Here is a 12,835-nt window from a genome sequence, read left to right as displayed (position 1 = left end):
ATATATATATATATTATAAATAATTATGCTGTGGATCTTTTGAATTTGTGTCTGAGGGAGTGTAAACAGCAGCAACTGAGGCTGATGGGAATGACTCAGATATATTACAGATATTACACTCTTCGATGGTATACCACAGACCATATGAAGTGCCCGTTGGTAACTAAATCAACACTTTCTGATCCCACCTTTAAGGCCATGAAACCAAGTCCATGCTCAACAACAATGGGCCGAGATACAAACGCAGCAAACTAGAGCGGAAGCTGAACATCGATGTCTTCTTCTGTGTCATTCTCCTCTTCACCATGTGTCTCATCGGAGCACTAGGTCAGTGATGAATTACATTACTTAACCACAAAATCACTTCATTGACTGGTTTATGATTAATGCTTTTATATTTATGAGGCGACATTTAATTTCCAATAAGTAAATAAAATAAAAACTCACCTTGGCCACAGGCCCAAACACATACCAAGAGAAGAGGGAGGAGACAGGGGAAGGTGTGGTGCCAAAAATAGCATTCCTCCCTGCGTGACAGTCAGTGTGATTAATCCCCCTGTCCTCACACATGCAGGTCGCTTCTTATGGCTGCAGGCGCTGCCCGGTGTGCCCCCTTACCTGGTCCCCGACAGCAACGGTCACCTGGACAGTCCTAGTCTGTCTGGCTTCTACATGTTCTTCACCATGATCATCCTGCTGCAGGTGGAGGAGTCTGACTGTGTGTGAAACAGAGTATTTAGTGTGTTTTTCCTGATTTCTTTAAATCATCCAACTCTCGTCTCCTTTCTCCTCCATTATCTTCTCTTTTCACCATCTCCATCCATCTTTTCACCACCTTTATCTTCTTTTTTTCATCTTATCACTGGTCCCATCACCTCCTTTTTCTTTCCTTTCTCTGATCACTTCTTTCTCGCTCTCTCCTGTCTCTCTTTTTTCCATCTTCTCTCTCCTCTCCCCTCAGGTCCTGATTCCTATCTCCCTCTACGTGTCCATAGAGTTGGTAAAGATAGGTCAGATCTTCTTCATCACTAATGACATTGATCTGTACGATGAGGAGACAGACAGCCGCGTGCAGTGTAAGGCCCTGAACATCACAGAGGACCTGGGACAGATTGAATACATCTTCTCGGACAAGACCGGCACTCTCACTGAAAACAAGATGGTGTTTCGCAGGTGCTCCATCATGGGCACAGAGTATCCACACAAAGAGAATGGTAAACCTCTACATTATCAAGCCGTTACAGCACCTTTCACTCCTGATATTTATTTAAATCATGAAAGTTTCATTAGCAGTTTTATTAAAGGAATAATGTCTGCAGTTTATCACTTCAAATTAAGTGAAATTTTCCAGTAGCACAATCCAGGAAGTAGAAGTAGTAGTAGAAGAACCAACAGGTCAAATGTTCTACTTGTGAACACACAACACAAAGCACATATCAATATCAGCATACTACTGTAAAACACTGACAGATTGGCATGTTAGCATGATAGCTGGAAGCATGTTGCTGTCGCATTAGTATGTGAACATGTTGATGTTAGCATCTCAGTGTAAAACTGATTTATAATTTATATAACAACACAGCCTTTCCCTATTCAAACTATACTTACTATACTGTTGGGATGCACAATAATACTATTGGGCTGATAATTTTATGCCCAATAATGGGAAAACTATATTATTAATATTCATATTATTCAATAATACGAGGCTAACATTGCTTTCACTGACAGCTGCTGTTGTTGCGCTCATGACTTGAAAGTGCTGCACCTAGGTAGAGACACACAGTGTAGCCTAAGGAGCAAAGTGTGGATGTTTTTCACAGTTTCAAAGGACGACAACACGATTGTAATTTACAAAACATTTTCTGGAAGAGTTTATTTTTAAAATACAAAAATGTGAAATTATCAATTCAATATTATGAATCCATACTTTATTGTCTAAGAATATCTCATCTTTCCACCAGTTTTATCTTCTTGGTTTGTTCCACTCACACTGGTTATAGACTCAACATAATATGTTTTGATTCTGGGCTGTTACCTTAAACTTAATAAATTCCTGTTATACTGTGTCATGATTAGAGATATTATATAATCTGCTTTTGTGACTCCATCTCACACGTGTGAATGCCCGCCTGGATTATTTTACTATTTTGACATTTGAACAGAGAGAATACAAGTGAAGATGGATTGAGAAGTGGATAAATGGGATATTTGAGACACTTATCAAGATATTTTGAGATACATCCTGGCTTCAATCTGATTTTATATACTGTCTAACTGTATTACTGATCTACTTACCCTGTTGAGTTTGTTCTTAATTCTTCCCAAGGTTCATTTATTGTGGTTCTTTAAAAGGTTTTAAGGGAGTATTTCCTTCCACCTGAGTGGAGCGGCTGTATAATCCAGTCCACATTCAAACACAACGTAATTGTATATATAATATTGTATATATGAACATGTTTTTGGGGCATTTGCAGCCATCCGCCTAGCTGTCCTTGAAGAACCAGAGTCAGAGGAGGACATAATCTTCAACCAGCTCCCACAACCCCTAAACACTGGATGGTCCGTGGACAATGAGGACACCAACCAACATCACCATGGCAGCCGGCGCAAGAGCAAGGTTGCAGGAACTGCCCAGAGCAATGTGGCCTTCAGCAGTCCACTGGTAAGATGATTACTCATTCAGGAAGAAAAGGCAGATATTATATTCAGAGTGGGGTGGGGTTGTGGTTTTTGCCTGTCTTGATATTATGCAGTCAATGCAGAGTCCCAGGAAGCCACAACGGGGAATCATCTCTTCTCTTGTTGCTCATGCAGGAGGGGAAGTCAGGTAGCTCATTTAAGGCAACCTGGACGGGCCCACAAATTAGAGTCAATCTTCTTGATTAACAAGTGTCCATGCAGTCATAATCATGACTGAGCAGCACAAATAAGTGGCTCAAAATCAAACATGACAGTGTGATCTTGCCTACTGCAGTCAAACCCAGTGTCGCAAGTGGTGTCGCTACTGAGACGTCGTGTCTTATCACTCACTGATAGGGAAAATTAATTATAATTTCCTTATTGAGTTTATGATGATGTGAACACCACAAAAAACATTATTAATGCATTTATCAGTATGGAAATGTAAACTTTATCTATCCATCCATTTTTTAAAATAGTTATCTTGCTCATAGTCACGGGGGACTGGAGCCTATCCCAGCATGGATACATCATACAGAGCTGACATGATTATTATGATAAAAATAATAATAGTAATAATTTGGCTAGATTCAGATCAGGTCATTATTATATGAGTAGAAAATGTATTTAATACTGATTTTATTGAAAAGAACTCCAAGCTGAAGTGTTTTTTTTTTTTGCTTCTTTACATCATATTTGTGTTCAGAATGGCTAATTAAAATCTATATATGCATGAAATCCAGTTTGTAAGATCTAGAAATTTGAACTTTTAACCTATGACTGGATTCAAAAACAATATAATAAATAAATAAATATGTTCCATGTATAAATACACACTCAAAAGACCTAAAATTTCCATTTGTTTACCCGAATCTCAACCATTCTTGTGTCAAAAGGCCTCGTGGTCCCAGTCCCCGCTGCAGATGGCCGAGCTGCTAGGTGTCAGTGATGAGCACATCCATTTTGGCTCAAAGTTGCGCCTGTGTCTGTGACGGGACATATGGTCATGCTGGGCACCAATTGGCACAGACCACTAATGTCACATAAACTGTAAACGTGCACTATAGATTAGTCATCGCCGTCTTGATATACAGTACAGTGTCTCTGTGTCTATTTTTGTCCACAGGGCAAAGAGCAGAGGCCTGGAGATACAGGCTGAGACAGAAAAAAAGTATTTGTGTTTATTCCAGTAAGGTAGCACAGAGCTGAATATTTGTATGAATGAAGACCTCCTCCCTTCCTTATGTCCTTCCTGTAGTCGTCCCTTATACATGGCCAAACAAAACTGAATAAAAAGGTTAAAAGCTAAAAACTTTTTTTTTCCAGTCCTGTCATGTCAAATCAGTGAAAGCTGAGTGTAAGCAAGAAACAGTTCATCAACATGAGCTTTTAATTAAAAAAAGGGATTAACTTTTATTCCAACAGGAAACTGAGGTGATTCCAGACAGGATGCTGCTTCAGCAGATTAGCAGGGCAGAGAGCAGCAGCCGCAGCCGCAGCCGCCGCAGCCGCAGCAGCCAGAAAATAGATCCTTACCTGGACTTCTTTCTCGCTCTCGCCATTTGCAACACGGTGGTGGTTTCCATGGCAACAGCTCAGAGACAGAGGGTGAGCGCTCCCCGTTTACTGTGACTGTGGAAGTAGAGCTGGAGGGCGCAGTCAGAGGAGGAAAGATGGATGAAGGATTTGTTCTCTTGAAACTCCCAAAACTTATGGCAAACTTTTCATCTGGAAAACACTGTTTAGAATCTATTAATTGCCTTATTCATTATTTTATTTTATTTCTATAAATGTATAAACCTGGTGGGTAGCTATTTGGCTGCAGTACTGAGGTGAAAGGATTTAATCGGTAACACACGTTAAATTCAAGTTTAAATTCTTATTATTAACCTCAAAGATTTAGATTAATTTTGAAAGTTTTCTTAAATTGTTTAGCTTTAAGTTTCTGTTCTTTCATCAGTGGTCAGTACTAAATTTCTTTCATCTTTAAAGCCCCGGTTGTAAAGATTCTGAGTCCTCAGTAAATTAGCCACATAGTGAAGGGAGATTTGCAGGGGCAATCAGGGTTGCCTTTATTAATTTTAGTACTCGCTGCTCTTGACTGTGCTGTTCTGAGGTCTGGCAGATGGGAGAAATATGTGGGTTTTCCCTTGAGTTTGTAATTAAAGGGAAAAGCACAAAAAGAAACAGAGTGGAAATGGATGGCAAGGTTTTAAGATTTTTTTTTGTGTCATCACCATATGGGTGTTTGGGCAAAATGTCGATTTAAAAACACTATACAGAGAAAACAAATTCCTTATTTCATTTTTTTCAGGCAAGTGAGTCGTTACGCTCCCGTCAGACAAATAACCCACTGGACACTTTGTCCAACCTGGTGAAAAAGCCTGGCTCTCTTCGCCGTACATTCACCTCCTGGAAGCGCAAGCCAAAGAGAAATCGCACCATCTCAGAGGACTCAGTTACAGAGGGGGACGATTTTAATCCCCCTGTAAAGACGGAGGAGCCTGGAGACATCAACGGGCTCCAAACATGTTCTCTGTATGTTCCATCCCAGTGCAACAAGCCTGCAATGACCTCAGATAATCTGAGCTATGAGGCAGAAAGTCCAGATGAGGCAGCCCTGGTGTACGCAGCCAAGGCATATGGCTTCACTCTGCTGGCCCGCACCCATGACAGCGTGGCAGTGCAGCTCCCTTCTGGGGAGGACCTGGTGTTTGAGGTGCTGGACACCTTGACCTTTGACCCCATCAGGAAGAGAATGTCTATTTTGGTGCGAGACCCAATCACCAAAGAGTTTGTGCTGTACACTAAAGGCGCAGACTATGCCATCATGGAGCTACTTGGCACACCATACGCAGGTATGTTCAGACAACAGTACGTTATTACACATTATTAGTCATAGTGAGATTTCATAATTCCAAATGAAACCATATAAATGTAAAATGTGTCATATTATTTTCAGAACACCTCAGTGGGAGACAGAAGAATATAGCAGCTGATACTCAGCATCACCTCGACTGCTATGCTAAAGAGGGGCTGCGTACACTTTGCTTTACAAAGAAGGTGCATAATCAGATAATAATATTAACCAGCATCATTTTCTTATACTAGATGAGCTCTGTTTCATCTTTTTTTTCTGCGTTTGCCACAGATTGTGAGTGACAAGATGTACGAGAGCTGGTTAGTGAACAGACGGAGAGCTCTGGCTGCTATAGACAACAGAGAGGAGCTTGTTATGGACACTGCTGTGCAGCTAGAGACAAACCTCTCCTTGCTAGGTAACATACGCCAACCCAAACACACATCATTCTTAATAAACACTTTGAAAATGAACTGTATGATAAACTCTGTGTGTGTGAACCATGCCCAACTACAATATATGTCCTCCTGCAGGGGCGACGGGCATTGAGGACCGTCTGCAGGAGAGCGTCCCAGACACCATCGTGGCACTGCGGGAGGCAGGGATCCAGGTGTGGGTGCTGACTGGTGACAAGCCGGAGACAGCTGTCAACATTGGCTATGCCTGCAGGCTACTGGAAGACGAAGACCTCGTGATTAACATGAGCTGCAAAAACAAGGTGAGGAGGCCGCTGTCTGCCTCTCTGAGGGTTGGCTGTCTGACTCAGAGCCGCTTTTCTTTACTGCTTATGTAAAATGATAAATTATGGTACATCTAATTTCTTAACAACAATCAAAATGTGTTTCAGTAAATCAAACAGGAAATTGAAATGCTGATGCACTTAAAGTCCAGTGTGTAACCTTTAGGAGGATCTACAGGCAGAAATGGAATATAATATATCCCATAAGGGAAAATGTAAAATGTAGAGTGTAAAAATTACAATAGAGAATACTAAGTAAAAATATTAGAAAGATATAATAGAAAATAGAAAATATAAAGAAAGAAAATACACTGCTAGATGCCTCCAAATCTTACGCAAACCTTTAAAATTACATTTTGGAAGGTTTATTTGTTTTTTAGCTGAGCGTTTGGATGAGAAGATTGATGCCACTCTAATATCTGTATGGTAAAGATGTAGCTGGAGTATTTATTGGTAATTTTTCAGTATTTGTTGTGTTTTAAGTTTGAAATGTTAGATTTCATTTAGTTGAATTGAATAAAACTAGTTAATCTTAAATCCTTTACCAGACCTGTCAAATAGTTGAAACAACAAAGTTGGTTTTGATTTGGCAAGATTTTTTAATTTAAAGTGAAATATCCTCAGCATAAAGAGATAAAATGAGGTCTATTATGTGTTGTGATAGGTTCATGATCCCGTGATTTAGAGAGAGTTCAAGAGATACAGTTAATATGGGGGAGAGAGCACAATCCTCTCAATATACTACTATATTCCCAAAATAAAGTAAAGGTCTGTTTATTTATTGTTTTATAAAAAAGAATATAAATTCTTAAATGATTCACAGCTTACAAATGTATGACTGAATGAATCAAAAAGTAAAAATAGAAAAGATCTTGCACATTAAAAGCTCAGAAGCACCACAAAAGCCCAAATTGAACATTGGCCTTTTTAAACAGATTAAGGCAAGATGTAACTTATATGTCACATATCACATACAGCTTGTTTTGGAGGACAGCATTGAGTTTTTTACTCTGGACAAGTCGTGTGTTTTCCAAGCAGTAAGTTCAGTAGGTTTTACCCTTCAGCTTGTCTCCCTCCAATTTAAATGGCCAAACCTTTTTGACCACTTTTACATTTTAAAGGTCAAACCTTCACATTTTCATCTGAGAAAGATAAGTTGTCAGGTGTGGGCCTTGCTTCTCCGAGGTCATTAAAGATCTGGTCGCACAGGAATGAGCCCTTCATAACAACCTGACCACGTCTAATCATCCCCGGCCTCAAATTACCTGTCGGTTCTAACGGATACACAGGGAGCTTTCTGGATCGAAGGGACTGCCGTGCTCCTCTCAGACGGGACTAGTCATTGATGATGAATGGAGTGAGATACCCCCAATACAATATCTACTGCTTTCATATCTAATTACGAGTCTAATATTCAACCCTCAGAGGAAATACCACTTTGCTCAGGATCTAGAGTGGAGGCACACTGGTAATGAACTATTTTTACCACTGTAACTCGATGACCACCTAAGGGAGGCACTCCCACAGTCATCACCCCACCACACCTAATGAAATTTAGCCAGCATTAGATAGATGATAACAGGATTTGACCCAGTTTTTTTTTTTTATCATGTTGGTTTTCCTTTATGCTAAGTGGCTGGAGTTATTTACACACAACAGTGATGAGTCTGATGGGACCAGAGTCTTGTAATTGCTTATAGTCAAAAATCATGAACATGACTCAACAGCAGAGTAATGTTCTGTTCCTTTTATAGATACTTATCATAATCTGTACTCTGCTGCATAAAGAAATAGTCTTTTATAGGCTTTTTTAATGTTCTTTTTTTGTTTGTTTGTTGTTGTTTTTGTGGATTATAAGAGATGTCGCATCCAAGTTGCAACCTATATGTGTCTTATTTTGTATGTTGTGTGCAGCTCAGTCAAATAAAAACTTTATAAAATATAAATTATTAATAAAGCCTTATACCAGCGCTGCAACAAACAGTTTACATTATTTATTCATTTGATGGTTATTTGAATAATCAATTATCAATTATTAAAATGTCAGACAGTGGTAAAAAAAAATCCCATCCCATGTTTCCAATAGATTCAGTTGTTTATTTTGGGGATATCTTCAGAAGCTGGAATTATCATGTTTGGCATTTTTTGATTGAAAAATTACTTAAATGATCAACTGGTTATCAAAATTGTTGCCCTTTTATTTTCTAAAACTTAGTGTTTGTAAAGATGATAACAGTGTGATCAGCAAAATAAGCAGGTGTTGTTTTCCAGCTCACATGCACGTCCATCTTGGACTGCACACTGGAAGAGGTGAGGAGGTACAGCGAAGACCCTCGTAATGTAGATACAACCCCAGACATCTCTCTGGTGATCGACGGACGCACTCTGACCATGGCCCTGTCGTCAGACCTTCAGGACCGCTTTGTGGACCTGGCCAAGCGCTGCCGCTCTGTCCTCTGCTGTAGAGTCACACCTTTACAGAAGAGCAGAGTGGTGAAGGTGGTCAGGGAGAAACTCAAGGTCATGACTCTTGCTGTTGGTAAGAAACTTGCTGAGCTCCTCGTGGGACTTTTAATCTGACTCATATGCAGAACACTATGATAGAAAGCAGTTGTGTAAATACTATAAAAGTAAAAACTGTACTTTTTAAACTATAAAAACAGTAAAAAATTGGATATTGCTCACTTTCAGGATAGTGAGTCATTTCTTTATCCACAAACATATTTTGTGGTTCCACGTAACAATATTTTGCATTATGTCACAAAAAAAAATCAATACATTTATTACCATTGTGCACTGCTGGGTGTCTGAAGATATTTAACTGTTGGATACAACAGGCTTTTTTCATAGTAGATATGTTTCCACAGTAGGAAAAGCACAGGTGTAAATGATGAATTCCATTTAGTTGCTTCTGTGTCTTGTGCATGCTGGCTCGTTGTCATGGCTCACTGTGACACTTGAACAGAACGGAGCCTTGGTGAATGATAATAGCACATGTGCTTTTCTTATAACAAGTCAAATGTCTGCTGTGAAAAAATAATATGAGAAGGAAGACAAAAAGCATTGTATGGGAAAATAAATGGTTTTGTGAGAGAATGAAAAAAGTGTTGCAAGGGATCATCTTGGAAATCTTTCCTTTATGTTGTAAAAAGTTTTTTGATCGTATCCTGTTCTGAGTCATTGGAAGTCCTACAAACATGATTGTTGGACGTTATATAATTAGAAATTACAGTTTTTACAGTTTTATTACTTTAAAAATTATTTAAAAAAGAGCAAACCATGCTGATTAGCAGGATAGCCAACAAATTTGCTTTTATATACAATATAGTAGGCAACAGGAAATATAATGTACCATTTGAAATTAAATATAAATATAACAAAACATATATTAATGTAACATGCAAAACTGGTTATTTCATTCAGTATATTTTCCAATAGATTCAGAGTACATACATTGTACTGAAATGTGAACCTGTTGGATTTGCTGAGCACCTTGTCCCTTCCCTAGATTCTGTAAGGAATTTTTTAGGGAAATTTGAGGATGTATATTGTTATATAATGATGACATCAGAGTTAATTCAGGTCTTGAGAAACTGAGAAACTGTTTATTATATGTAGAATATAAGTTACATATTAAATATTAAATATTAAAATACCAAATGAATGCATTTTGAAGTAATAAAAGTTTCAAGACCCCAGAGGTCAATGGGTGTTTTTAACACATTTTGACCTGATATCCTCTCTGTGGCTTCAGGTGATGGTGCAAATGATGTCAACATGATCCAGGCAGCTGATATCGGCATCGGGATATCCGGTCAGGAGGGCATGCAGGTCTGAACTGAAGTCTTTAGCTTAGAAAATGTGGTTGTTTCTTCTTCTAGTTTTCTCATTGTCCGAACCTCTTTGTCTTCTGCAGGCGGTCATGGCGAGTGATTTCGCTATATCTCGCTTCAAACACCTAAGAAAACTTGTCCTGGTTCACGGACACTGGTGCCACACTCGACTGGCCAACATGATCATTTACTTCTTCTATAAGAATGTGGTGAGTCTTGTATCTACTCTGCTGTCTGAGTTAACATATTATATATAATATCTCATCTAATCATCTGCAGTTTAATGTGTCTCCCAGGCCTACGTGAACCTGCTGTTCTGGTATCAGTTCTTCTGCGGCTTCTCTGGCACTGCCATGATCGACTACTGGCTGCTGATTTTCTTCAACCTCTTCTTCACCTCTGTGCCGCCCATCATGTTTGGGATAATGGACAATGACGTCTCTGCAGAGATGCTGCTGGGTGTTCCTGAACTGTACAGGACTGGACAGGGCGCAGGGGTTAGTGAAGCTCCCAAACAACAGTGAAACTCTTTATTAGCAGCTACATGTTTACACAGTTGGGTCTTTTTTGGGTTAGTTTATGTGATTTTTGTGTATTTAAACTTGTGTTTGCTTGTTTAGGAATACAGGTTTTCAGCGTTCTGGGTTTCCATGCTCGATGCCTTCTATCAGAGTCTGGTGTGCTTCTTTATACCATACTTGGTAAGAGAAACATTTGAATTCTCCGTCTTTGATTACACATCGTGCAAAGCTGCATCTGTCACGGTGCATCTTCTTTTATTTTACTGGTTTACTAATGTTTGCCTAAAATGTTTTCTCCCTCAGGCTTACCAGGATTCAGACATTGATGTTTTTACCTTTGGAACTCCTTTGAACACAATTTCTTTATTTACCATCCTGTTGCATCTGTCAATAGAGATCAAAGCCTGGGTGAGTGCTGAAATGATGGGTGTCTATTTGTGGATATAATGACGGTATACTTCCAGGGAGCAAAAACTCTTATCATTAAATAATTTTAGTCAGTGTGCATTCGAAACAATTTACACCCACTGTGTTTTTAAATGAATCTAATAAAAGAATTAGCAGACAATTTTTGATTATTATATTTTTTATGAAAATATCTAATTGCTGTTTAATGTGTGTCTTGCAGACGGTGATTCACTGGGTAATCATTCTGGGTAGTGTGGTGCTGTACTTCATCATGACGCTTGCTTACAGCGGCCTCTGTATCACCTGTAACCCTCCATCCAACCCGTACTGGATCCTCCAGAACCAGATGGCCGACCCCATGTTCTACCTTATCTGCATCCTCACTACTGTGGTGGCTCTTCTGCCCAGGTACCATCAGTGTTATCCTCCCTGTCCCTTTAATGTGCCCTTGTCAGTGTTACAGAGTAGCTTCTTTATGTACTAATTTAAATCCTTTCTGATATCTTTAATTCTACTGGAGGGACTTTCTTCATTCAGATACTCATGTCTTGTTCTATTTTATATCTTTGAAGAGCATCTAAGCAGCAGATTGTCACCTTCCCTCCCATTTTCTCCCTACTTCTCCTGCTTGGAGTATGTATTTGACTCGTGCAGATTATTTACTGCTTTGTAATTGTGAGGTTGTTCTAGTGCATAGGCAGTCTCGGCTAAATAATGTTAATTGTGAAGTTTAGGAACGACTGCAACACAACTCTGTCTTCCTCCTGGTGGCTGATGCGTCTGAAAGTGCTGATATTTAGAGGGAATGCTCTGATTTACATCAAAGGGCCGCATATTTTTCACTGGCCTACTTTCTCACCACCACACTCTCTCCCCCAGGTACATATTTCACGTGCTGAGGAACTCTATCGCCCCCTCCCCGCTCGTACAAGCCAGGCATCTGGACCGGCTGGACCCCTCAACGAGGAGCGAGTTGATCAAGGAGTGGAGGAGCTTCAGGGGCGGAGGGCAGGTCAAACGCTCCGGGCTGTCTACTCCACCCTCCCCTACCCTGGAGACCCCTGTGGACATTCATCTCCAGTCTCCAATCTCCTCTGATGTCATGGGGAATGAATCCATACTGAATGTCATCACGGAAGACTATCAGAGGCCTCTACACACATGAGAAACAGACTCATTGGCAACTTGAAGGATTATTTATTCTGAAAATTGTAAATATTCTGAACTGGCTCATGAAAGGATATATCACAGTATAGAGTTATGTTTAATTTTTGGGAGGGGGGGTGGTTTTACATAAATGCAATCAGGGAGAAATACTCTTCCTCTCTGACTTGTGACAAATCATCGATTGGGGTGATGAATTCATTATATACTGCGTGTAGGGCCTCTCCTCCTTGCTCCCCTCATAAAAAGCTGCTATAGTGAACACATAAGCCTGTTACTTTCCTGATGGGTTTTCAGAACACAGTGGTAACCCAATTAGTCATGCCACCCACCCCTCCAAAAACGTGGCACTTTTCCAGAACAAAATGCTTAGCTAGTTTAATATATTCCTCTCACCTAGATACCCTAAACAGTCACAATGCATCCTGTCACTGAGACAAACACACGTTTGGTTTTCAGAGTTTTCTTTTAATTTGCCTGTATAATAAAAAACAATAAGTGTTTTGTTTTTATAGGCTGGGCCTGTGACTAGTTTTGTATATTCTTTTAGAAAAATATGCAACATTTGCTGTGGAAATACATGTAAAATAAATCTAAATGTGTTTCCTTAAGTGTGTGTGTGTGTGTG

At 39.6% G+C, this 12,835-nt stretch overlaps 1 protein-coding gene across 1 annotated transcript in view; it reads left to right on the top strand.

Moving 5' to 3' along the window:
- The window catches only part of atp10b (ATPase phospholipid transporting 10B), a 17,755-nt gene extending 4,926 nt beyond the window's left edge, over positions 1 to 12,829 (top strand). The window contains exons 5-21 of the mRNA XM_035669835.1: positions 196 to 327; positions 575 to 702; positions 962 to 1,214; positions 2,478 to 2,665; positions 4,108 to 4,290; positions 4,997 to 5,540; positions 5,645 to 5,745; positions 5,834 to 5,960; positions 6,076 to 6,260; positions 8,553 to 8,820; positions 10,036 to 10,112; positions 10,198 to 10,323; positions 10,411 to 10,611; positions 10,735 to 10,815; positions 10,939 to 11,043; positions 11,264 to 11,451; positions 11,923 to 12,829. Of these exons, the coding sequence (XP_035525728.1) occupies positions 196 to 327; positions 575 to 702; positions 962 to 1,214; positions 2,478 to 2,665; positions 4,108 to 4,290; positions 4,997 to 5,540; positions 5,645 to 5,745; positions 5,834 to 5,960; positions 6,076 to 6,260; positions 8,553 to 8,820; positions 10,036 to 10,112; positions 10,198 to 10,323; positions 10,411 to 10,611; positions 10,735 to 10,815; positions 10,939 to 11,043; positions 11,264 to 11,451; positions 11,923 to 12,208 (3,173 nt within the window). The 3' untranslated portion in view covers positions 12,209 to 12,829. The remainder of the gene's footprint in view (positions 1 to 195; positions 328 to 574; positions 703 to 961; positions 1,215 to 2,477; positions 2,666 to 4,107; positions 4,291 to 4,996; positions 5,541 to 5,644; positions 5,746 to 5,833; positions 5,961 to 6,075; positions 6,261 to 8,552; positions 8,821 to 10,035; positions 10,113 to 10,197; positions 10,324 to 10,410; positions 10,612 to 10,734; positions 10,816 to 10,938; positions 11,044 to 11,263; positions 11,452 to 11,922) is intronic.
- The last annotated feature ends 6 nt before the right edge of the window (positions 12,830 to 12,835 follow it).

This window comes from Morone saxatilis, unplaced genomic scaffold, assembly GCF_004916995.1.
Source record: "Morone saxatilis isolate NCDOM2014 unplaced genomic scaffold, NCSU_SB_2.0 Contig22, whole genome shotgun sequence".
Classification (NCBI taxonomy): domain Eukaryota; kingdom Metazoa; phylum Chordata; class Actinopteri; family Moronidae; genus Morone; species Morone saxatilis.
Note: the sequence above shows the minus strand (reverse complement) of the source record. Positions and strands in the feature narration are given on the sequence as shown.